At 46.6% G+C, this 25022-nt stretch overlaps 1 protein-coding gene across 3 annotated transcripts; it reads right to left on the minus strand.

Moving 5' to 3' along the window:
* exd3 (exonuclease 3'-5' domain containing 3) lies at positions 1 to 24963 on the minus strand. Of its 3 annotated transcripts, XM_011617820.2 has the most exons (22): positions 24886 to 24963; positions 23032 to 23089; positions 20772 to 20836; positions 20105 to 20266; positions 19616 to 19801; positions 19482 to 19535; positions 19248 to 19387; positions 18815 to 18921; positions 18678 to 18751; positions 18014 to 18052; positions 17778 to 17944; positions 17102 to 17252; positions 16807 to 17005; positions 16616 to 16725; positions 16264 to 16447; positions 15999 to 16171; positions 15349 to 15567; positions 15224 to 15277; positions 15025 to 15156; positions 699 to 765; positions 542 to 617; positions 1 to 459 (listed from the first exon to the last, which is right to left on the minus strand). In XM_011617820.2, the coding sequence occupies exons 1-22, from the start codon at positions 24922 to 24924 to the stop codon at positions 183 to 185; spliced, it is 2733 nt and encodes a 910-aa protein (XP_011616122.2). In that variant the 5' UTR covers positions 24925 to 24963; the 3' UTR covers positions 1 to 182. The 3 variants fall into 3 exon arrangements, with proteins under 3 accessions (XP_011616122.2, XP_011616121.2, XP_029693710.1); XM_011617819.2 differs by having other exon boundaries at positions 1 to 617; positions 24886 to 24961; XM_029837850.1 differs by lacking the exons at positions 23032 to 23089; positions 24886 to 24963 and adding an exon at positions 21530 to 22101 and having other exon boundaries at positions 1 to 617.
* Between the last annotated feature and the right edge of the window lie 59 nt (positions 24964 to 25022).

Consider the following 25022-nt stretch of genomic DNA (forward strand, 5'->3'; position numbering starts at 1 on the left):
TCAGTTTGAGAAGTTACTCTTTATTAACACGAAGGCAGAATCAAAGTCCAACAGGCTGATTAAAATAAAGAAGAGAAAAATTCCGTCACCTTAAACTGCAACTCCTTAAAAAAATGTTGAACAATCCCTTCGTATTAAATGAAAAGAAATAAAAATGGCACGACGAGAGTAAAAAAGCTACATTACGGATGGTTCCCCCCCTCGGAAGATGCGACATTTGGTGCTTGTGCCCCCTCACTCTGATGTGACATTCCACGTTTGGGATGATTTAACGCTGGAATCCTGGAGCGCCACGTCTGTCGGCTCTGCAGCTGATTCTGGGGCCGAGACGTGCAAGAGCTCCTCAAACATGGACACGACTCGGTCATAGTGGGAGCCTTCCCAGAACACCTTGCCACATCTGGTGCACACGTAGAAGTGCGGGACCCTCGGCAGCAGACCGGGGGGCACGGTGTGGAGCTGTAGGGGAGCCCCCCCGGGAAAGGTCATTGTGTCGGGGTCCAGATCTGAAAGGGCGACCCACTGACAATGTTGAGAGTACCTGGGGAGGTCAAGGGTCAGACCAGGGGTCGTTTCCTCATCCTGTGCACACTCAGTGTCCCATTCTTGCAGAAATCCTGTGAAGGAACCAGTGAAACTGGGAGAATTTGCTACGACGACACAGAAACTACACAGAAAGAGCTGCTTCTTGGTCTGACCTTTCTGCTGAAGCATCCTGGCCATGTCCTGTCTGGACACCGCCGCATAGCGATTACTGTTGCACACCTTCAAACGAGAGAGCGAGAGAGAGAGGGAGAGAGAGGGAGAGAGGGGCGACGCTTCATCAGGGAGGAGGGAGACTTTAACAAGGGTCCAACACAATAACAGGCTCAGAAAGACAATAGTGAAAAGCTCAGGAGCGACGGAGGACGTTGCTACAAACACGGATCACTTTTTAACAAACATCAACCCGGCAGCAGAGAAAACCGGGCTGTTAATATCTAAGAATATTCTAGTCCGAGTATCGTCTGTCCGAGTGTGGGTTTACTTTAGTGATAGTAAGGTAACTATAGTGACCAAAGTTCCCCCGTTAAAGCCAAAACTATCGCTTCAGTGTTAAAGTCAAGGTGCAAACTGGAGTTGACCCGTTCACACATGCGAGGAGAGGCTTCCTCAGGTGTTTGGGTGTGAAAGAGGTTCCGTGCATGTGTGTGTTTATGGCCTCGCAGACATTCACGTATCCATGCGGGCTTGTCCTCCGTGATAAAGGTCCTCCCTGGTAGGACATTAGTGATCTCGTTGACTGGCCATTTATACGCACGCAGGCACACACACACAAAATCCTGTAAGCCTTTCTGACAACAAGTCAGTGCTAAAAGCCTTGTCAACACACCTGAGCTCCACCCAGCAAACAACATTCCACTTAGAGGTGGGCTGTAAATCAACACACACGGACATTCTTGAGCGTCTCAATGAGGGACGGTTTGTTTCTGAGGGTGGGCAACGTTTAATGGGGAGGCAAAGACGGCCTCTCCTCAGTGCGCATGTTCAAGGCATCAGTGGATGAGGTAACCAAGGTCAGGAGGAGAAGGCGGCGAGACGCTGTGAGAACAGCGGTGTTGTCATCTCCTCTGTGGGAACGAAGCTCATTTTCCCCTCGTGCACGTGTCCGGCTTCTCCAGAAGCATCGCAGGACGCAGTAGAGAGCACGGAAACGCCGCTAAAGCCTGGCAGCTCCCTGCTCGGGTTCCCAGACTTGAGCAAGCCGTAACCTGCTCAGATCTCCTGAGGCTGGGCCACAGACCGGCACGCACGCATCAGACGCACGCAACTCTGACGGAAAACATCTACGATTCATCGAGCACGGGGCCGAACAGCTGCAAGAGTCATCGGGAGTTGTGAGTCGGAGCCGTTGTGCTACGCTTTCACTTTAAAATATGGTCCCAACACAATGTCGGGGCACCGCCGTCATCAACACGACCCAGACGGGCGAAGGAAGGGTGTGACGTCACGGGGCTTCGCAGCCGACGCGGCGGAAAGACGAGCAACGCCCGAGTTTACCGCTGCAGAACCTCCTCCGAGCTTTACCAGCCTCCAACGATGAGCTCCGCTCCAGCTAATATTTATAGAGCAGCTCATTCAATGTACCTGCTGCCACGGCAACGGGAATAGGAAACGTATTAGTCCAACATGGACTACGATCCATCCCTGTGAGATCTGTCATTAATCGCAGTGCCCCCCCCCCACACACACCAGCCAATATCCTCATTATCATTATCCAGGCTGAATCCTCATTTTATTCTATTTTTATTTTTATTATTTTTAATATTTTAAACAGTGCTGTACGTTTCTTTGGGGAGATGCTAATTTCCCTAATGGACACCCCCTAAAGGGATCAATAAAGTACCCTGATTCTGATTCTGATTCTGATTAGCAGCGACTCACAAACAGCATTTAGTTCTGTGACAGGACGAGATTCCAGGCTGAATCCCCATCAACCAACCACCAGAGGAAAGTTTTTCCGGGCAGGAATGTCTCAAATGTGGCTTCTTATTGAATCACAGTTTAACAAGGTTTCAACACAGGCTAAAGCGTTGCGTTCAGGCAAACCCAACATGTGCTTTTAAAAAAAAAAAAATCATCTTAGGTTACTGTAACTTTCTATGTTGCTTTAATTCCTTATTCAGGAGTTTTTAGAGAAACCTCCGGCATTCACTCGCTCTGTGTGGCCATGCCAAAGAAAAGAATGCTCCTCGCCGTGACAACAAAGGCTATCTAAAGTGTGATACTGTGTTTCAAAGGATGGGAGGTGGTGGAAAAGAGGGAGAAAAGGGGGGGGGGGGGGTGGTGGAAGGCTTGTAGGAAACAGAGGCAGGGGAAAAGGGGGGGGGATTTTTCCCTAACGTTCTCAAACACACAGACACACGCACACCGAGCTGCTCACCAGGCTGCTCCCATGGGAAAATCCGAGACCAACCTCAAAAGGCGGCACTTTTGGGTGGGAGGAAGGTCACATGGTCGGAGCAGCCAATTGGCTGCCAGTGATTTGATTCAAATTGTGGTTCGTCAGGTAAGGGCCAGCGTGGGAACCCCAAGAGTGCCGGCAGGAGACGGTTCGTGTCTTTGATTTAAAAATATGACGTTTGAGTCAAAGTTAGATGTGTTTGATTCCACCACCCAAAGCTGCTGAGGGCCAAAATACACTCATGGGTCAGAAAAGAACGTCGGTTCCTCCAGAAACGACAGAATCCCTTCCGTTTGCTCCATTATTCCACGTCTGGGTCCTCCTGTCAGAGAGACTCAAGGTCATTTATTCTCCCTCCGGTGGGAACAAACCTCCGCTGGAATCATGTCTGATATCTGAGCAGTTAATGGATCACAACGCCAGACGCCGCCGATCCCTCTTCCGAAGCCGGCGAAGTGTTGCTTATCGTGTCTGAGATTGTTCGATCCATGAACAAATCCATGAGCACTTCTCCCCGTTCACAGTCTAAACTCCCGGGGGCCACGAGCGGAACATCAGAGCAACACGCTACCTCTACATGTACTTTCCCACAGTGTCCTGAGGGCATCTGGCTAGTGTCGGAGCCTGACAGTCGCACATAATTACCGTCTCCGTTAACTAACCTACAGCAGCTCAGAGCAACCTGAACTTGGACCACAGCAGCGCCTGTCTGGGCTCGACATCGCACACACACACACACACACACACACACACACACACACACATGCACACACACACACACGCCCCCCTTCTGTGACTCATTTCACTCCAGGACCCATGAACAAGAACACACGCTTGCAAAAGTTTACAACCACGCACAAGACGGAAAAACGCACACAACACAAACACACACACGCACACACGCAGACCAATTCTGATTTCAGGAGGGAGAAAAACAAGTGTTAAAATCGACTGTTTCTTCTGCAAGAATCCCGAAAGGCCAGAAGATGGTGAGGTGGCCCCGGAGGTCACGACTGAGCACAACAGGTCACCTCTGGTGTTGCAGAAACCCACAGTGAAGGGGGTGGAACGGCAGGAAGTGAGATCGCTCTCGGAGGGCTGAGACCGTACAGGGCTGATACCGGCACCGCGATTTGAGAAGCTTTTGACCTTTTCTTCCAGGGGAATTCTCCTCCAGGTGCAAAGCTGCTGATCACCACTTTATTTGCATGAATGCATACGTAATGATCAACTGGCTCAGTTTGAAAAAGGAGACAGAAAAGCAAGAACACAGGAATTCATGTGGCTGTTTTGTTTACTTTTGCGCCACAAACCAAGCGCTCCAGGGTTCCACTGACAGACCAACATTTCTGGCTGATGGCTTTGACCTTCTTCGCCATTGTTAGATCCTTCTTTGGCTGAAACCGCATGAACCATTCAGACATTTTCTTTTTAGTCTTTACTACAGTAGTTTATGGTAAATAACGTTGTAAAATAAAAAAAGACTAAAATGGTCACAACGTTTTTCACGAAAAGGGGAGAAAAGCGTCACTTAAACTGATTCCGAACATTCCAAAACCCTTTTGAGAGATTTTACTGTCGCTCTACCTCCGTCGGTACGGAAAATACGGATCCACTCTGTGAGCTCACACCTTTGGCCACTGATGTCCTCTGTACGTATCAGCCCCCCCACACTTATTCCTTTTCTTCCCTCCCAGTTTGCTCCTCTAAACCCTTTATTGCGCCTCAGTAAAAGCGGTAATGAAGAAGGTAATGGTCTTACTGATAACGCTCTGGCCTTCTCACAAACGGCCCTAATTCTTTTCAGCCAGTCCATTTTGTTTTTTTACACACTCAACCTTCAACCCTTCGCCCCCCCCACCCCCTCTCCAGTTCAACCTGTCTTCTCTCTGGTTTCTGCTTCAACCTCCCTTAGAACCCCCACTCTCCCCGTCTTTCACCTCTCACCTCCTCCTTTCTGCCGCTCTCCTAACACCCTCTCTCTCCCCAGACAACAGATCGCTGGGCTCCGTCAAAGCCCATCAGCTGAGTAAACCAGCGTCCTGAAAGGGTCCATTGGGACGGATGCTCACAGGGCCGTGAGTTTTTGAAATGGGATGAAACCCGCTCATCTCAAAAGGTCCTGTTCAGCGACAGTATTAATATCCATAACAAAAGGGGAGAATGTCCCTGAGATGCACTGAGGCCACGCCGGAGAGACGGAGAGCTCTGAGGCAAACTCTAAAGTATCTGTACTCATATTTTCTGGAAGACAAACATTCCAAAAGTCAGACGCTTCCTCCAGCACATGTGGAAGTTACTAGGACTGAAGGTGTCCTGGTGTGAAGAGTCCAACACTGGGATTCTGACCAACCCACTACCTGAATGAATGTACCGGCAGAAAGATCTAAACGTTGGAGAGGAAAAATGCTTCAATGTTCGGGCTCATTCTGTGCCCACTTCCTTAAAATAGAACACAACTGTTCAAGAAACAGACGGCAGCTTCCGTGAGACTTTAACATGTGCAGAGGGACAGCTGGTTCTCTCAAACCCACACGGAACTGCTGACATTTGCTGCCCTCCTCAACGCATCTCCACCTGGTTTGAGCTGTTCGTGTTGACATTTGAACACATTTACAAGCTGAAACCATTGAAACGTGCAACCGGTTCTCATTCCCTCAATTTACCTGAGGAATTTATGCCTGCTTCCTTCAACGTGCCCCAACAGCCATTAAACCATCATCACACCCGCTCGTCCTGCCTCCATCAGTCTGAACTTTCTCCTGCAATATTTATCGCTGCAGCAGTGCTTCACTGTCCCCTCCCCCACGTGCTTCTTCTCCCCCAGCATCTCTTCTTGATGAAGAGGCATGCAGGCATGCAGGGAATGTTATTGTAATGCAGAGTGATTCACCCAGAACTCTAAATATTGACGGTGGTGGATCCTGATGGTGCTGCTCTCTCCTGAGGAGACACCAGCGGACCGACAGGGAAAAAGGCGTTCTACCTGAAATGATGAACGAAACAGCGTCACCACCACGGCTAAAGCTAACGAGATACTGGTTGACTATCCCCTTTTTAATAAAGAGAAAGTTGGCTTCAAATATAAGTATAATTCATATAAGAATAAGTCTTCTCTGGCTCAAATTTGAATCAATTCACATTGTAATTCCTGCTTCTTCTTTTTTTTTTTTTTACAGTCTCAAATCACAGTCGTATCCACCAGTGTGTGAGAAAGTTGTGTTGGGGTGTAAATTTACTGTTTTGTGAGACAATGGAGTGAGATCCTGGAGAAGATAGTGTGATTATTACTCTCTTATCAAACCACTGCTGAGCTTTTAGACCCAAACACACATCTATGGAGTCACTGTGGACCGGCTATGGGAGGGTGAGATAGAGGCAAATAAAAGAGGGTGAGGGCTTCGGGTTAAGTGGCAATAATGATGCAGAATAAGGCGTGTGTGTGTGTGTGTGTGGGTGGGTTGGGGGTTGTGCATGTGTGAGTGAGTTCAAACTCTGAACTTCAAAGTGTCTCTGGTAGCCTTGTTCATGTCAACAGGAGACACAGGAGAGGAGCATTAAAAACACAGGGAAGCGGAGGGGGGGGCTGAAAAAGGAAAGAGTAAAAAGGAAGCTTAAAGGAAAGAGAGGCCTGAGGTTGGAGGAGGGTTGAGGAGAAGTGGGTCGGAGGTGAGAGGTTGGGATACTAGGGCAGGGGAGGGGGGTAAAGTTCACCTCTAGTGTGAACGCAGTGAGGTAGAACCCCCCCAAAAAAGGCCCGATAGAAAGAGTTCCTGTGTCGAACACCCTCTTAAATTCCACCCTTCCTTCCCTGCCCTCCTCTCCAACTCGTCCCCCCCCTCCCTCCACCACCGTTGCTGCTCCCTCTCTCCGCGACCGGCCCCAGAGAATTCCCCAGGGCCAGGGGCAGTCCCCTTTCAGTCTCCAGTGACACAGTAATTAGAAGTGTGGGAACTGAATCTGTCCCTCTTTCTGAGCCCCACGCTCCCTCCTTTCACTGGCCCTCGCCCTTCGCCCCTCTCACCCCCTCACCTCCCTCCATTCCCCTTCACTTCCTTTGCCACCTCTCTATTTTCTGCGTTGCACCTCATCTCTGCACTTCAGGAAGTAGCGTCTCACCTCGGAAGACGACTCACAGCAGGTTTACAAACGTCGTCGTCAGCCAACAGAGGGAGCGACTCGTGTCATTTCCTTTTCCTGAGAACCTCAAGTCCATCTCTTGTTGATCGTTATTGATCATTGAGAGTGATTGATATACCGATGGGGTCGCCACATTGAATCAAAATCCACCTCATGTGGGTCAGACGGCGGTGGGCCACCTGTGGCGTTTATGGGAGCTACACTTCAGACGCACTCACACGCACACTTGGCTTCGTCCCCTTCATTCAACCCCCTCATCATCACCAGCACCAATCCACCCCACCCCGCCTCACCCCCGCCCCCTCCACAGTCAGAGTCCCCTATCTCTTTCGAACAGAGCAACGCTGTCTCTCCCGCTCTCCGTCAAGCCCACCAACCCAGCCCCCAGTCGCTATCTCCGCGGCGATAACCATGGGAACAGCAGCACTGTGGGAACGGGCCACCAGTTGACCAAAATAGACAGCAGGAAAATGGAGGGAAAGAAAGAAAGAAAGAAAGAAAGAAAGAAAGAAAGAAAGAAAGAAAGAAAGAAAGAAAGAAAGAAAGAAAGAAGAAAGAAAGAAAGAAAGAAAGAAAGAAAGAAAGAAAGAAAGAAAGAAAGAAAGAAAGAAAGAAAGAAAGAAAGAAAGAAAGAAAGAAAGAAAGAAAGAAAGAAAGAAAGAAAGAAAGGGCTCCCTGCATCCAAGGAGCCCCGTGGGTATGTTTGTGTATAGGAGGTCCATGAGATCATCTAGACAGACAGGTACTCAGGCGCCCTCACCTCTAATTTCCAGCAGCAACAAAGGGAACACCGGGTTGCTGGAGCGGGCACATTCATTAATTAGCGCCATACATGTGGCTGTGCTCGTCATCGGTGAGACACACCAAACGCTCTCTTTCTCACACACATCTGATGGTCTCTGGTAAATAGGCTGAAGACTCCCACGTTTAGAACTCACACAATAAACCGCAATCACATGCGCGCAGCATCACATGCCGAGTCCCACCTGCAACCACATAACTCGCATAACTGCACATGAAACCCGAGAGGTGTTTACATAACGAAGAGTTACCGATGTGGCGAGAGTTGCAGGAGTTCTGCAGAGAGAACACAACAACAGGAACGGTGACAGTTTCATTTACTTAAGACATTAAGTAAAACTCAATCAGAAAAAGACTGCGTGGAATCAACACCACAAAATCTTGTTGGTTCCTGATGCCACAACTTCCCAATTATCGCTTCCTCACTTAATTCAGCTACAGCTAAACCTGTTGCAGGAGCCCATCAGAAATATTGCACAATATTAATACCCGCATTTATCTATTAATACCACCTATTAAGGATTTCTCTGGCGCTGTGATCGCAGCTGACCTCCAATAAAACCCACCCATATGAATGTTTGGCTCTGTTTGTGTTGTAACTGGTGCACATCCAATGCTGCTGGACTCCAGAGAATATGCACAAGAATACATGCATGCAAGCCCACATCTCAGACATCATGGCAACAAGAGAAAATGCTGGGATGCGCTTCCTATGGGAAATATTAGACACTGGGCTTCCGTGGCTTAAGAGGAGGAGAAATCGGACGCAAGTTGTGCATCATCACCATCATCGTCATAAAAAAAGACTACCGCTGCTCTAATTTTCCATTCCTTTTATATCCAGTTTGTTTCTCTTTGGCTTAGAAGTCAAGTAAAGTATCAATGTCGAGATCAACATCGTTGTACTCATAATTTTAGTCGACGTGATGGAGTCATATCATCGACTGTAAAGTCTTTGTTTTTTAATGAATTCGATGAATCCACCCATTAACCCTCTATCTATGTACACGATCCCCCTCCATTTGCTCTTTCCCAGGCCAAGAAGTCTGACCTCTCCAGCCCTGTACCTCTTAGATCCCTGGGGGTAGGAGGGTGACCATTCCCACCCCACGAGGACTTTCACTTTAGTCTCCGAGTTAGAATAAAGGCAGGAAAAAAAAGATTGTGTGTGTGTTTAACAAGCTAGTGACTCCCAAAGAAAACAGCCTCTCGACCTCCAGATAGCGTCACTTCAACAAGACACAGGGTTGATGAACAGTTTCAAGAATAGAGGGTGAGAAGCTTCACTAAAAATGATAGCGCACACAGTTTATGGCAGCAAAGTGCACGTGTGACCAGGGCTCAGGGACTAATTCCCCTTTTCGATTCCCGGTGTATCTGATCTTTCTGACAACAGGCCAAGAGTCCAGAGATGAGACATGAAGTCACACACCAGCAGGACACCTCAGCACCCTTATCCTCACAGGAGACCACCCACATTCACTCAGAGCTCAACAAACACCAGCGGAAAGGTAAATTATGCACTTTTAAACCCAACATTAGGAAAAATACAGCGCGGGGTGAATGACATGGTCTGATCCTGAAAGGCTCTTATCTTCAACAGGCTGTTCTTAGTGAGGTGTAAAGAAAGTGGTGCAACGTGGTGAAGACTTGACACGTCGTGATAGGCCCCCGCCTCTTCATTTTAAATGAATAATGGGTTTTATTTGTAGCATGTGTGAGCATGCGTGGCTGTCTGTGAGGCACAAACACACGTGGAGGAGTGACCAAAGCTGTTGAAGTGGGCCCATGTGCCACAAGGCTGTGAAAACATGAACCCGCAACCCAACATCCATTTCTCAAAAGCAGGTATTGGCGTGCGTTATTGTCTCCAATGTGTGCAGAATGCAGAGGAGGGCTCAGATTGGGGTTTTGCTGCGCTGCCTGCAGAGTGTGGGAGAATGATGTACGATTCACAGAGCTCCAAAGAGCGAAGCTCACATTTCACTATCACAGGGGAAATCATTATACCATGACCACAGACACAGAGACAGCCATACCAGCAGGAGCTGGCTTTCTCAAAACATGTCTGAGGAGGCATGTTCTCACAACATTTTTCTAATGTTACCCATTTGATTTCCATGTCATTTCTGGGCTCAGCTTCAGCCGGGAAGGCCGAGTTACGAAGCTACATACTTCCAACATTCTGATCAATAAATCTCTGGACACCTTTTGGTTGTCATGCGGCGTGGTCATGCCCTTCTTATTTTGAACTGAAAATAATGCGTGTTTTGCCATTAGGTGACCCAATATTTGTTTTTAGCTTGTAAAGAATTCGCCTCCCTAAGGAGACTATTTAGAATCAAAGGGCAATCACTCACAGCAGCAGTCTGTCTGCGATGCTACTGTGCTCGGAATAACATGAGAAACTTCCTCTTTCTGTGTGTATGTTTCAGAGGAAGGCATCAGTAAGTGGTTCCCTTCTCCCTGAGCGGCGGGGGGAAAGTACACCCTCTCAAGTGCCTCTCGGCTTCCCCACCACCCCCCTGAGCCAATAACACAGCCGGACAACCATGCATGCACACACACACACACACACACACACACACACACACACTCGTGTTCCCCATGTCTCTCACATACACACTCAGCCACACACTGTGGTTGCTGCTCGAGAGAGGAACATAAACAGGGCTGTCTGTCTGCAAGTGGAGAGCTAGTTCTCATGACATCACCACCCAGCAGGAATGCACTGCTCTGCCCCATCAAAACCCTCCACCAGCCTGCTGCGCGCGCGCACACACACACACACACACGCACACACCGAATGATTTATGCATATCTCTATTTTCACAGGGAAGTGCAGCACACAAGGAAGAAGCACCTAATGACACTGAGCTGTTCTCCCTGCTCATTGTTTTTCAGTTCTTTCTTTCACTACACATCCTCCCGTCACTTTATCGCACCGCTTCGGTCATTCCTCACTCGTAATTTCTCATCCTCTCCCGTCTGTGTCTCTTGTGCTATCTGCAGTATCAGACCACACACAGGCCGAAGCAACTGTGAGAGAAAAATACCCTCAAGTATAACATGAATATTGTGAACTGTGCATGTGTGTGTGTGTGTGTGTGTGTGCGTGCTCAGGGAGGTATGGGAAATTACGCACAGCTTCATTGTATTGGTGTTTGGAGGAAAAGCTCCATTGAAGCTCCCTCCTTCCTTCTCACCTCTTTTCCTCCTTCTCAAAGTCTCTCCTTTGTTTTTTTTTTATCTTTTCATCAATTCCTGTCCTATCTTTCTTCTAAACACCACCCATCTCTGTGTACTGTTGGCTTTTTAAAAAAACAAACAAATTCACTCTTAATACGTATTCATTTTGAGCTGAAACTGCGTTTTCTATCTTTTTCTCTCAAGCTTCGGGGGAAAGCAGGAAGCAGCTTGGCTTTCCGACAATGGATCACATCAAAAAGCTACACCAGCCTCACCAACACTCTCTCTCTCTCTCACACACACACACACACGCACACAGCAAGACAAACAGGACATTCCAGCTGCCGGCTGCACCGGATTCTTCGCCTTGGCTAATCTGAAACGGAGGAGAGTGAGACTGGGAGTGGAGTGAGGAGCAGGGAGGCAGGGTAAGAACAGTGGGTGAGGGAGAGCACAGGGGAGACGGACAGAGAGGAGGCCATGCAGAGGGTGAGAAAAAGAAACAGAGAGGGAACCAAGTGCTGGGGAGCGGAGGAGAGAGGAGGCCAGCTATGAAAGGGCATGGTAGGAACACACACTGTAAACCAGTTTTAATAAACACATCCTCCACCCAAAGTCCTCCACCTTTGCTCCGACCACACAAGGAAGCTGTCAGTGACACACACGTCACATTTTACCATGAAGTGAGCTGCAGGGACAGTTCCAGTCATTCACTGACAAGAGTTACTTCATATCTCGTACCTGATCAATCAAAGTCATCACACGAGCAGGCATGTAAACACCTGGATAGATACCCAGCGTGCACCAGCACTCAGTGGTGTCACCACTTCGCTATGTTCACCTGGGGCCAAATAGACTGTGGGAAAATGAGCAGGCGTGATTTTTCTAGAGATGATGGCTCATCTTTTTTCTTATCTTTCGGTGTGTGTGTGTGTATCTGCTATTTTGTCTGCAGAGGCAGTCATGAGAATCACCTTCAAAATGAGTGCAGGGACACTGGAAAAGCACCATTAAGGCATGGTTTGGAGATGGCTGCTCATCAAGACTTCTGTGGGACGTTTAGACAATTACCAGGGACCATCTTGATTTCACTCACTAGATTACCCGTTCTTTAGAGTTCTAGAAAGGGATGCTAAACCATTAATTAGTCACTAGTGAAATATTAATGGATTGAAACATCCAAACACACAAACAGTCTATTCATACTCAAGTTGCCTGTGCCAGGTTTTCATGAGTTCCAGTAACTCATAGTCAATCCTGTTCTAAGGAACACACAGCATCAGTCTCATTCCTGTCAGAAGTATGTAAATCACCAGTGTGAAGGAAAGTGAAAGCTTAAACACTGCGGTCATGTTTTCCTTGCACATTCATTTATCAAACTCCCACACTGGGATGATCTGATGGAACACCTTCGGGGACCTTTCCTGGCTTTGCTCTTTTAGTCCAACAGAAAGATGGACACCAACAAAACACGTCACCTCTCATGACAGAGAAACATGACACACACACACGCACAGAGGCTGCCAAGTGCTCGATCATAACTGCGCCAAATAACTGTGGTGTGTGTGTGTGTGTGTGTGTGTGTGTGTGTGTGTGAGAAACTTTCTCCCAGAATGTGTATGTTCACTTTTAGCACTTTCCCAAAACCATGTGTGTGTAACAGGAGACGTGAAGCCTTTACCACAGACAGTGATAAATATTTGGCATGGTTTCCCTTGGAATGTCTTGGCGTGCAGCCCCCCACTACCCCCAAACACACACACACACACACACAAGTCTTCCAATCTGTCTCCTCCCAGAAAATCCGTCTCTCCTCTGTGAGAATGAGGGAGAAAGAATTCTGTGGGTGCATAAATCCATCGCTTTGCAATGAAAAAAAATGAGCCATAGATGCTGTTATTTCATTCACAACATTTACTGGAGCTCAGTGCTTCGTGCAGTCCGCAGTATAATTCTGAAGCGCTGTAAAAGTCTTTAGAGCTTTAATTTTTGGACTAACGGTGGACCAACCACAGCCGTCACCACGATGATGCCAGTTGCACCTCTGAAGGCAGACACCACCGACGCCCCCTCCTCATCACCTCCGCATCCTTTTACACTTTTTGACAATGCCTGATATAGGTGGGCTCCTGAAAGGCCAACATATGGGAACGTTCTGGAATGGAGCTAAATGAGGGAAAATGAAACCCAACAGAAATTCTAGGAATGCGTCGACACAAACGCGCCGTAAACTGTGTGTGGCAAACATTATACTTTGGTTAAAGTTAGGAGTATTTTGTGAGAATAAATCAGAGTATTTTAACCAAAGTGTACTTTTCCACACTGGTAAACTTACTTTTCCTTATACGTGCACACGTATGGACAGACATCATGAGTAACTCTCAACGTGTCTCAACCTTTCACATTCCTCCCGTTTTTCAGCCCGCGGCCTTCTTTGTAGATCAAAGGACAAGTCTTTCTATCTCCACCCCTCCTTAGACACTCTCTCTTCCCTCCACTCTGTACAAACAATCATCTCACTTGTGCACCGGCCGATTATTTCTCACACTATTTGTACTGTAGCCACCTCAACCACTCCATGTTATTTTTGTCTCTCCTCTTGGACACACTTGGTCTGTTCACACTTTTTGGAACCCCCCCACCCCACCCCTCCCATGGCGTGGCAGTTCCTGTTGCACTTGTTTTCACTTCCCCAGCAGTCTGGTGCGTGGGAACCAACTAGTTTAATTTGTGTGTCTGTGCACACTGTACTTGTGTGAGGTTGTAGAAGTGAGCGGTTTCATGTTTGTCAACGTACCTGCTACTGTATGTTAGCATGCTATAACAGGCCCATCTGGGACATCTGATGGAGGTGAACGAGTGCTTGTGTATGTGTGTGTGCGTGTGTGTGTTTGTGTACACAACAGGAGATGCTAGCCACGTAGAAGCTCCCATGATGCAAGGGCACCCAGATTTGTACAGCTCACACCCCTTCTCATTGCTTTTAAATGGGTAAATGTTTTCAGATATCAGAATGACAACAACTAAGAAAATCAAATGGATTTTAAATTCGACGGGTGCTGTGTTTGAAGTTGTCAAAGATCAAACATGCTGGGACAAAAGGTCTCCTGTCGGACTTGATGGGAAAAGTCAGAGACAGGCCTGTTGTTCCTGCTATTGATGGTATGTAACTGTGGAGCCACATTTGTCCTTCATAAATACATCAAAGGAGGCCGTCAGGAGCGATACTGTAAATAGGAAACCAACAGGACCATATGTCTGCACGCCGTTTGACTGTGAGTGTTTTCAAAACAGAGGAAAAGGTGGTCCAGTTTCAAGTGTATGTTTGTAAAAAAAATGCTCCCTGTGGTGAATGCAAACTTATTTACGGCCCCCTACCGGAAGCAGGTCAGAACACCCAGGTTCTCAAATTGTGACAAAGACACATAAAAGATTCTGTCTCAATAAATGGCCCAAGAGTAAATAAAAAGCACCATGCTTCAAAAACAAATGAGATGAATAGATATTAATGGGAAATAATTTATGCTTCTGAGAATAAGAAGCTAAAGACTGTCACGTTTATCTCTTAGGTTTAATCTGTTTAAAATGATCTCCCAAAAGAGGTGTTCCTTTTATTTTCCCATTGCTTGATTTTTCCACCACCTGCATATGCTCAGGCTGTGAAGGCAGCTTCTCCTCATTCACCCCACCCCCATCACTTCACCTTCAGGTCTTCCTCAGGTCCCCAAGGCATTCTGACACCATATGGGATACAAAATCCTTTTCAATGACTCCTGGTTCACCCCCAGGTCTGAATATACTCCAGAGACCTGGGGTGGGGTGGGGGGGGTGATGATTAGATTCCCAGACAGCTTCAACTGGCCACGTTCACCTTCAAGCTGGGCTTATTTTAGCAGCGTAGAACTGTAATCTCAGGATTTCTCATGAAAAAGCAACTTCCATTTCATTACCTGACAACGGCTGAAGATGTCACTGGGGGTGAGCTGGACATTGAAGTGTCTCAGGACCCGAACAGCCTGATCTTTAGCCTTCTCCGAGCAGTCAAGGGACAGGCAGCGACCCTCGCCGACCTGAGATCTCAACTGCACAAAAGGAGCAGTGATTTTGTTAATGCGCTTTCTTCACCAGGTTACCCGAGTTCGTACTTACCGTGAGGAAGGGCTGTCCACAGGTGAGTATGACACGGCCTTCAGCTCGTGCTAACTGATGCACACACAAAGCAACAGATTTTAGTATCTATGTTATGGAGCATCTGACCTTTGCTGCTAACCGACCTTTGCGGCGACTCTGTGATCATCGCTGTTCTCCAACATGACCACATCAACTCCCAAACAGCGCAGGGTCCTCCCGAGTCCCTGCAGCATGTTGTCACACACCACCCTCAACTGCTGCGGAGGCAATGGGGGGGAGTCTGCTGAGGGCTTCTCGCCACACAGGAGGTCTTTCTCTTTGTCGCTGTGAGGGCGACTGACCCTTTGAGCCCTCTGACATTCCTAAATGTGACAGAGACAATAATGTGATACTTAACTGGTTCCCACAGTGGGGATTCTTTTTACTTGTACAGCTCTGCAGGGAAGCCAAAGCTTTGGTGTAGCTGTATATGTGCACCCCTGGAGCTGATAGGAACTGCAATCAAGTTTTCAGGACACCCCTTCTTTTTCTTTGGAAGCTTACAAAACAGAGGTTTGCTACAATTGCTCATACAATTGTACTTAATCCGTCTTAAACTGGCAAATGGCACGTGTAAGCACCTGAATGTAGATATGAGAGACAAGCTGAACTCAGGTAAACACGTAAAGGGCTTTAACTCCACCTGTGCTTTTGGAGATTTATCCACATGCATGCATGACTACCATACATTTAGCCCGTTTCATACTATGAAGGTGAAAACAACACATGCAGAAGTAGCAAAATGAGCCTTGACCTCTTTGCCCTGGGACTGTTTTATCTGTTCAGTCTGTTGCTCTTTTGGCTTCTTGCCTTTGCTCTTTTCTGACTGTCTTGAAGAGATGTTTTGCAGGTCATCGGGAAGCCCAAAGTGTGCTGGGTTGCTCTTCAGGACTGTATAGACTTCCAGCAAACAGTAGGCATCTGCCACTAGATGGAGGGAAGTGTTTGTTTTAGGTATGTTGGAGATCTTAATGAATAATTATCTGCAGTGAGGAGGGAAGCACGAGGCCGCGCCTCACCTGCGTATCTGATTTGACTGGCCCGCAGCGGACGCTTTTTCCAGTTCGACATCTGTTCCCTCTTGTCCAGGGGCCTCCCCAGGACCTGCTGGACCAGCAGACTGAGACCTTTTTCAGCAGAACCTTCACCGACCAGCACCTCTTTTGAGCCATTTTGGGTCCTGTTGACTTTACTGCGTTGAATCTGTGAGACATTCCAAAAACAAAGTCCAACATATAAAAAAAAATTCCCACCCTAAATTTTTGACTATCTGGATGAAACTTCGTCCAACTCAATCACAAGGAAAATGACTAAATCTGTCTGGAACAATAATGGAGGGAAGCCTAAACATTTATATAAGAATTGCAATACCTTCTGGTGCACATTAACCAGATCCAGCACACCCTGTGTCACCAGTGGCTCCTCTGAAAACTGGGGCCAGGTGGACAGGACACACCTGAGATCCCCTGACGTACTGTAACCTTTAAAAGAAAAGTGGAGAGATGTTGAAAACAGAAGAACAAGCACAAATGTCTCCCATCGTCTTCAAACCTGTCGCTCACCCAGTTTAAGGACATTTTTGCTGGAGAACAAGCTCCTGATGAAGCTGACAGTCTCTGGATGTTGGCCGAAACCTTCAGCACAGACGTCTAACAAGAAAACCTGGTCGGTAACCGCGAGCTGCATCAGGGCCACTTGCTGAGATGAGGAACAGCCAAAGGTAGGCTGCCACTCCATGTCAACCCCGACCACACCACCTTCCTGAAGAGGGAGTGCCACACATTATTGATACCTTTTAGAATTTAGCCTTTAGGATTTACACGAGAGCCGCTATATTAGTCTGTAATCCCAGCATACCTTCAGCACAACCTTTTGGCACCGTGAGAGCACTTCAGGTGTGTCCACTAAATGAATCCTTTCCTCGGTGAGTGGCACCTGGTAGAACTTCTCACACGTCGAAGGGGGTGGCATGGACCTGGTCTGTTCAGGCTTGTTCGGATCTACCTGTCTGAGCAGAGGGGAGAGAAGTTGGCAATGGTGAGCTGCAAGTAAAACTCACAAAAAAAAAAAAAAAAAAAATCACAGCACAGCCAGCTGGAAATGGGATTGTTTTAATATTTTCAAACTGTCATCCAATTTGTTTTTAGAACTCACACATACGCGTGCTGTTGAAAATAACAACCAGACGGCTGGCTCATCCATCACTCCCAGGGGGAGCGGAAAAAGTTTGACAGAAGCAAACGGGATGCCAAAACGGAGTATCAGAGTTTGCCATTAGAAAACAGTAACGAGCAATAAATATATGCAAGTACCACAAAGAAGTGGGCAAATATCAAGAAGCAACACCAGAAATTACTTGGCAGGAATATGGACCATTGCCTTCTCCGTGGGCCGCGTCAGAGGTGTGAATCAACAAGCTTGGTGTAATGTGTGAGAAAGGAAGTGGTGAGAAAACAGGTTCAATCCAATACTGCTGCCTGAGCAAACCACAATTTGCTTCACACGATGCGCTCGTGTGTGTTTTGTCACTCACTGTAGATGAGGCGGGAGATCCTGTTGCGTTTCCCATACACCGATGGGAAGCTGATTCCTGGGGACGTTGTACTTCAGAGACCACTGGGATGCTTTCTCAAGCCCAGCGTGCTTCACCAACATCTGCACCAGCTGAACCTGCAGCTGGGGGTCGTCCTCCACAACATACTGCACAAACACATTTTACTGATGCAAGGAAATGCTGTGACCCAGTCTGAATCTGGCACTTACACCCACCTGAACGTGGTCGCACCAGTTCTCTTCCGTCATGCTTTTCTACGAAAGAAAATGGATACCAGGAAATGCAGTTCAGGGGAAAACAGAAAAAAAACACAATTGCTGATGAAAACAAGCACAATTTTGAAAGCCAAGTCCATCATTAGGTGTAGCTAAATGCAACAGAACTAAAACATAAAATTACATTTTAGTTGGAAGTCACGATGGTTAATAAGAATCACAAAAACAACATTAGGCACAAACATTGTACTTCTACTTCCTGTATTCTGATGAAACCACGTTAACCAAAATTTCAAAAATTGCACAAGTGTTGCTTTACATGATACTGGGAAAAAAAAAATCACTTTAGTCAATTATTGTGGCCAAAAAAGGAAATAAAACTTTCCCAAGATTCTGGGATAAATGTTACTGATAGATATATTTCTATTTTTCCTTTAGAAGAGGGAAATACATCAGTATAAATCTGAATACATCAATGTGTCAGATACAGAAGTAACAAGCAGGATATGACATCAACACTGGTTGATGTCATATCCTGTTGATGCAGTTTGCATTTGCATGTGTTTGAGAAACTGAAATTCATTGCCAACCAATAACATGAACTGTCTGCAATAACAGTGATGAGCTGTCATTTAAGTGACAGGTGGACGTTTGCAACTCTCACCTCCATAAACCTGGAGTACATGAGGAAACGTAAAGTGTCCAGTCTCCTCTTGTGCAGGGCATTCGGGCACAGTCCTGCATCAAACACATGTGGTCACACTCATTTCACTCAGCGAGCAGCAGCCCAGACACACACACCTTGGTCAATGTTGAATTTCTCCATGAGACGGAAGACGTGCTTGGTGAGCATTTTGGGCTGGATTTGATCCATGCAGTGTCTGGAAACAGAGAGGCGAGAGAAGCGCCTGTGGCGACACAAGTGGGAGCGCGTGAGACTGGGGACACGACTGCATCATCGACGCACCGTATCCAGTCGGAACAATCCTGAAATTGCTCAGTTAACTTGAAGAGACACCCTGCACCTGTAGGGGGCGCTGTGGGTGTTGCTGAGCTGGATCGTGTGTTAGCTGGTCTTTGGGCACATTTGAGTTTCAGGTGTGTATTTGTTTCCCATTTCATTTGTAATGAGTGGAATTTGGTGTCAAATGTTCTGCAGACCAGACGTCTGCACGTGAGACAGGTACGTAGAGCAACACATGAAAGCTCGTGCACATGTGGTCACGATTCATACCTGCAGATCTCCTCCAAGCTGAAGCTGGGGTGGCACCAGGAGTCAAGCAGGGTCACCAGATGTTTTTCCAGATGACTGTGGCCTGTTACAAAGGACTCGGCCAACGATAATTTATTCAGCAGGATCAGTGGTACACACATCTGCAGAGGAGACAGTTAAAACAGAACATTTACAACAGGTTTTATGAATATATATATAATGTAATATGGTGTATGGTGTTACGTCTTCTCTCACCTCTTCCAGATCCAGTTCCTTCTGGCGGTGCAGCTTCATGCCAAGCATTGCTGCCTTAAAGAAAACACGAAAAAATGTTTTTATTTTTTTTGCATTATAATGCAACTGGGCTGAGGGAAACATTCCACACTCACCTCTTTGTAAAGATTAAGCGCCTGCAGCCTGACAATATGCTGCTGGAGTATGGTCCCATCCACAGACTTTAACTGGTAGATGTCAACGAGACTCTCGATAAAGGTGGACTGGTTATCTGCCACTAAAAGCAGAGCACGCTGCTGGAGGGTGGAGGCTTGCTGCTCAGAAAGGGCGCTCAGGGTCACCTTCAGGAGGGAGGCAAAGAGGTATTAAAAATGGGACTAGAAACATGAACAGTGCGGGGGGAGGGCAGCCGCGAGCGCAGAGCAATATTACTTTAAGCTTCTGGAACTAATCTTGGCTGTGGTGGTTTTCTTATGGGTGGCCGTGCAGGTGGATCATGTGGAGGTCAGGAAACCTAAGCTTATTTTATGACATGACCCACAAGATGCGGAGTACTCGCCACTGTTGATGAATAGCGTGTCAACGGGTTTAAAAATGGGAGAATAACACGGGTGGAAGCTTGAAAAGTGGTGTTTGATGTCTACCTGTGGATGTTTCTTCCTCCATGCCTGGAATTCCATCAGGATGCAGTGGCCAGCTGTGTGACTCCGACCCTTCTGTTTGCCCGGACAACCTTCCAGGATTGACAGCAAATCCTCCAGGGGCTCAGGCAGCCTGGAAAATCCCCCAAGGGCTGCCAAATGAAGCTACAGAGGGAGACGATATTGTAACCAACCCACACTTTTAGGAGCCAAACGGATTTACCCAACCCTACAACCAGACACAGAACACCTGGGGATAACAAACAGCTAATTTCCTTCCTTGAGACAGACACAGACGCGTGACACATTTTAGGCTTCAAACTACCGAACACAGACTCTGGCATGAGAAACTTCCTTCACAGAGAAAGAAAATATCTGTGTGAGAAAAAGCTTTGTGCTGCGTCTTAATTTGCAAAACAGATGTCTTTTACTCAATATCCTCCTCGCACACATCTCAAGTTCATTCAGTGCAGCACAAATTCCTTCCTTCCTACTGACAGACACTCTGGTTTCCTCATTAACACACACACACACACACACACACACACTGGTGACATGCCAGTATCCATGTGCCTCCTGAGATACACTTCATCTCTAACATTGTAAACACACACAACAAATACAAGGCTTCATGTGGACGCTTGACTCATGCAGAGAAAGTGATTCTCACCATCTGCTGATCTTTTAGGTGCCAAAGCTCTAAAAGTTCATCTCTCAGCACGCAGGGGTCGAGACCTGAGGGAAGAACACACACACACACACACGCACACACACACACACACACACAGGTAAGGTTTCACTGACCTTTGACCTCATTCAACCTGTTTGCTCTTTTCTTTTCTTGTATTTTGGAAGCGTATGAGACAGATGAATGCTCTTGAAACCAAAAACTCATTTCTCATGGCTGTAAGTCATCAAAACAATATGTGGAGGCACTTTTTTGCCAACAATTACAGCACACTTCATGTTTGTTCTGACGCTTCCATTTTTCCAGTTCGGTCCATTTCCTGCTGCACATGTTTATCGACTCTTCTTTCACTGTACAAATATGAGGCCCACTTGCATATTTGATGTCTATGTGGTCTCCAAACTCTGCGTTCTGAAGCCAACTTAAATGAATGCTGTCAGCTAAGGTGCAAGACTTAGAAATGCACGATGTATTGTTTGTCAAACCAGGCCGAGCTGAGCAGCAATAATGCTGAATATCAATTTTTGACAGAAATAGCAGAACAGCCACATCAGATTAACAGCTGAGGCTGGTTGAGGAGCCCACAATTAGCTCTGCATTCCAGCTGAGTCTGCAGCCAAATTACTCTGGAGATGACTCTTGGGGCACCTTTGAGGGGGCGGGAAGGTCGTGAATGAGCTGAGAAATGCGACAAGATGCGAAGACATGAGTCCCCGTCTCACTTTTTTTTTTAAATCTACCTGCCAACGCTTGTGTTCCGCCGTGCCATCCCAAAAAACTCCGGCTCCTCTCTTTACTGTGAGGGCGCTCTCCCTCGGTCCTTCCCAGGGTTCATTTTCCTGTTGCCTTCTCCTTCCCTGCAACAGCCTCTCTCGATTTTGTCTCGGATTTCCCCAGGAAAGGGCTATACGACGGCCACAGAGTAGAAAACAGAACCTTCCTGACAGGCAGCCTGGGAAAATAGACCAAACAGGCCTCTCCCTCTCTCCTGTTGTCCAACACCTCATGTTTTCATTGTGCATCTAGAAAAAGCCACTTGTTTACAAAAAGACACAGACACCCTCAGAAAGCTGCAACCGAGCCTGCAAACACGGAGCAAGCGTGAGCTTGGATAAAGTACATGTTACTGGCACAATACTGCACTTTTATTTTGCACTGAAGGAGCAAGTGTGCAGTTTTTATATCGATTAGGTGGCGGTCTTCTCAAGCCTGAAGGACCAGTGGTTTACCATCTATGCGTTTACCTATTTTTGGCACTAAAGTGATGCCTTTATTAATCTAAATTTACATCAACAGTGCTGACACAAAAGGTAAAGTAGGCGATGGAAAACATGATAAGTGCACTACGTCTTCCAAAACCCCCTGAAAGGTCTCTGCATTTCCGTTGCTGAGCTCCACGGTTCTCAGCTATTGTAAAGCCCACCTCAGGTCATTCAACCCGCTGAGGAACATGCGTAGATGCACAGAGGCCCACACAAACACAAACAGCAACGGCTCACTCCACTCCAGCTTGACCGTTTGTGTGAGGAGAACAGAGAAGGAGAAGGGGAGGAATGTGGAGCATGTTGCTTCTTTATAGTCTCAGCCTGTGGGTGAATGACCGAGCTGGAGGCTCCCCCATTCAATGGAACACAATAACATCTATCACCACGAATAAATACGTGCAATCACACATACACTACATGCACTCATTCACCTCTGGGGCGAAGCGCTGGACACAATCGTCTGAAATATGAGCAAATAAGACACCCATGCTAAGTGGGACTTTAAGTACTCGCCCTTCCACTGTTACAAAATAATAAAAGTCACACTTATAATTCAGTGAAATGAGACTTAAGAGATTAGGTCCAGGCAGGTTTGACGGCCCCGTTGCCAGGCAGCAGGCAAAATAGAGAAAACACACAGATCAAGTGTCTAAATGGGGCATTTGGTGTCACTACAGCCACCAGAACAGCTTTAGTGTGAGTTGGCACAGGTTACTACAAGCATCTCAACCCCACTGGAAGGACGCCAACAGCCTTCGACAAGCACTTCTACCTTTGTGTTTGGTTGTAGGTGCAAGGAGGCAAACAACAACCTTTCAACAGGTGCCATCACACAACCTTAAAGGGAAGAGAGCACGAGTGCTTTGAGATTCCTAAAGCTGTGTTGGTCGACGCGCTGCAGCGCCGTTTTAGGAGGCAGACTTGAGCGAAGATCACGAAGATGATATGAAATCACAGCAGAATTCTTTATCACTCACCTGCTGAATCTGAAGTGGTGCAGCTCATTTCTGTCAGGAGGATGATGGTTTTCTGACACTGTTGAAGGATTTTTAAGGTGAATACACTGAATATAAAGAGGTTGTAAACATCACAGTATGGTACTCAAAGATCAATAAACATGGAGCTTGACAGGGCAACTGTCTGTGAGGCTGATTCATTTTATTTTAGGGATCAGTTGGTTTGTGATTTGGGGTTTCTGACGTCAAGATAAAAACCTCAAAATAAATGTTTTATCTTTCATTTTTTGTGTGGGTTATGAATGTTTTTCATTCTTAACTGTCTGTGCCTTGAAACAGCTGAGTAAACGTTCATTTACTCATTTATTATGAAGCCAAAGAAAAGAAAGGAAATACGTAAAGAGTGCGAACCTCTGATTTTATCATTCCTATCCCTGCACACACACACACACACGCACACGCACACGCACACGCACACACACACACACACACACACACACACACACACACACACACACACACAAACCTGTGGGAACAGGAGCCTGAGAAAGGGCAGGATGCCAACTGGCTATGAGACTTCATTTCAGCCTGAGGATGTTTTTGATGCCTTAAGTCTGGCTGGTCGGATCCAGCCAAAAATGTTGCCAAAAACACTGCAATTATAATTTAATCTTCCACTTCCACTAATTTTGCGACACAGCTTCATTTAGTGTGTGAATAAATAAATAAAAGAAACTCTCAATGTCAGTAGCAAATATAAATCCAGGAGCTGAACACATGACAATGTTTGAAAAGGTATTTTGTCCTTTTTCACCTTTGAAGTGATCAAAGCAACCATGTGGAAAGAATTCCATCGGGCTTGCACATCTGGAGTTGAATTTTACTCCATTACTCCAGCCAGAACTTCTCCTCGTGAGGGCTGGGCTTTAACTCCAATGCTGAACACTGACATGTTCTCTAAAGATTTTCTATTTAGTTTGGGGCTTTTGTTGCCACAGTAGGGATGCTGTATCTGTTGTGCCCTTGTCCCAGCTGTCCTCCCTTAATATCCTCCCTCTTCCATGTTCTCTAAACCAGTCCAATGTGGCAAAGTTACACGTCCCCCATACATACCGTTGTATTTTACATTGTATGTTACATTTGTACGTTACATTCAACGACAAAACAGTTCGATCATCTTTACTTGACTTAAGTTGTACACGTTAACTAACCCATCTGGCTTTGCTGAGTTCTCTTTCCAGTTTGACAGTCAAAAGTTATCTTTTCCATGCTCTGGCTTCAGCATCCCCTTCAGTGAAGGGTTCCACGAGTCTTGCTCGTCTATCGGCCTGAGAACCGTGATCCACCCTCCACCGCCACCTAGTGGCCAAATACTGCACCTGACGCCTAAAACGCTTTACTCTCCATTTTAAAGCTAATTTTAGCAGGATTGACTTATAAAACCCAGCTTTGACTTCTGATGGCTAATTCGTGAGGAGTTTTTGCTGCTAATTTAGCGGACTAAATATAAGTATCGTAAGTCATGTACGCTTGATACTCACGTTAGGCTACGACAAAACTGATTTGGATTTAGCTAAGATACATCACATGATTTTGGAATGCGTTGTCAAACCAAAGTTGAACTGAAATATCATTGGCATACAAAAACTAAACGTAGAATATCGCTTTCAGTTGGCTGTCGTCAGGTGACGAGAGAGAAGCTTTATTTCATTACATGCTATCGTGATTGTGTTTACACTGTAAAAACTTTTGTCCGAAATGTACAGAGATTTACCTTTATCGGCCAGGTAATAAAGAATAAATATTCCTAAAACCCGGATAAATGGACCGTAATCGTTAAGCGGTTCTGGAGATATATCGAAGGTAATAGCTTACCTGTTCTAGAGCTGCATTAACTAATACATTTCCCAGCATGCAATTCTACGCCTTAAATCGCGGCGGAAACAGTCAGTAAACGCATTACTGCCACCTTCTGGTCAGGGCCGGTATAACACCCTCCCTCCCAACGCTTT

Source organism: Takifugu rubripes, chromosome 6 (assembly GCF_901000725.2).
Source record: "Takifugu rubripes chromosome 6, fTakRub1.2, whole genome shotgun sequence".
Classification (NCBI taxonomy): Eukaryota; Metazoa; Chordata; class Actinopteri; order Tetraodontiformes; family Tetraodontidae; genus Takifugu; species Takifugu rubripes.

What these genes read in the sequence shown, in the direction of transcription:
- exd3 (XM_011617819.2), bottom strand. Translation starts at nt 24,924, where the DNA reads ATGCTGGGAAATGTATTAGTTAATGCAGCTCTAGAACAG. An exon ending in GCCAAAAGGTTGTGCTGAAG is followed by an intron (nt 17,006 to 17,101) that starts GTATGCTGGGAT and finishes CTCCCTCTTCAG; the next exon opens with GAAGGTGGTGTGGTCGGGGT. An exon ending in ATCACAGAGTCGCCGCAAAG is followed by an intron (nt 15,278 to 15,348) that starts GTCGGTTAGCAG and finishes TGTGTGCATCAG; the next exon opens with TTAGCACGAGCTGAAGGCCG.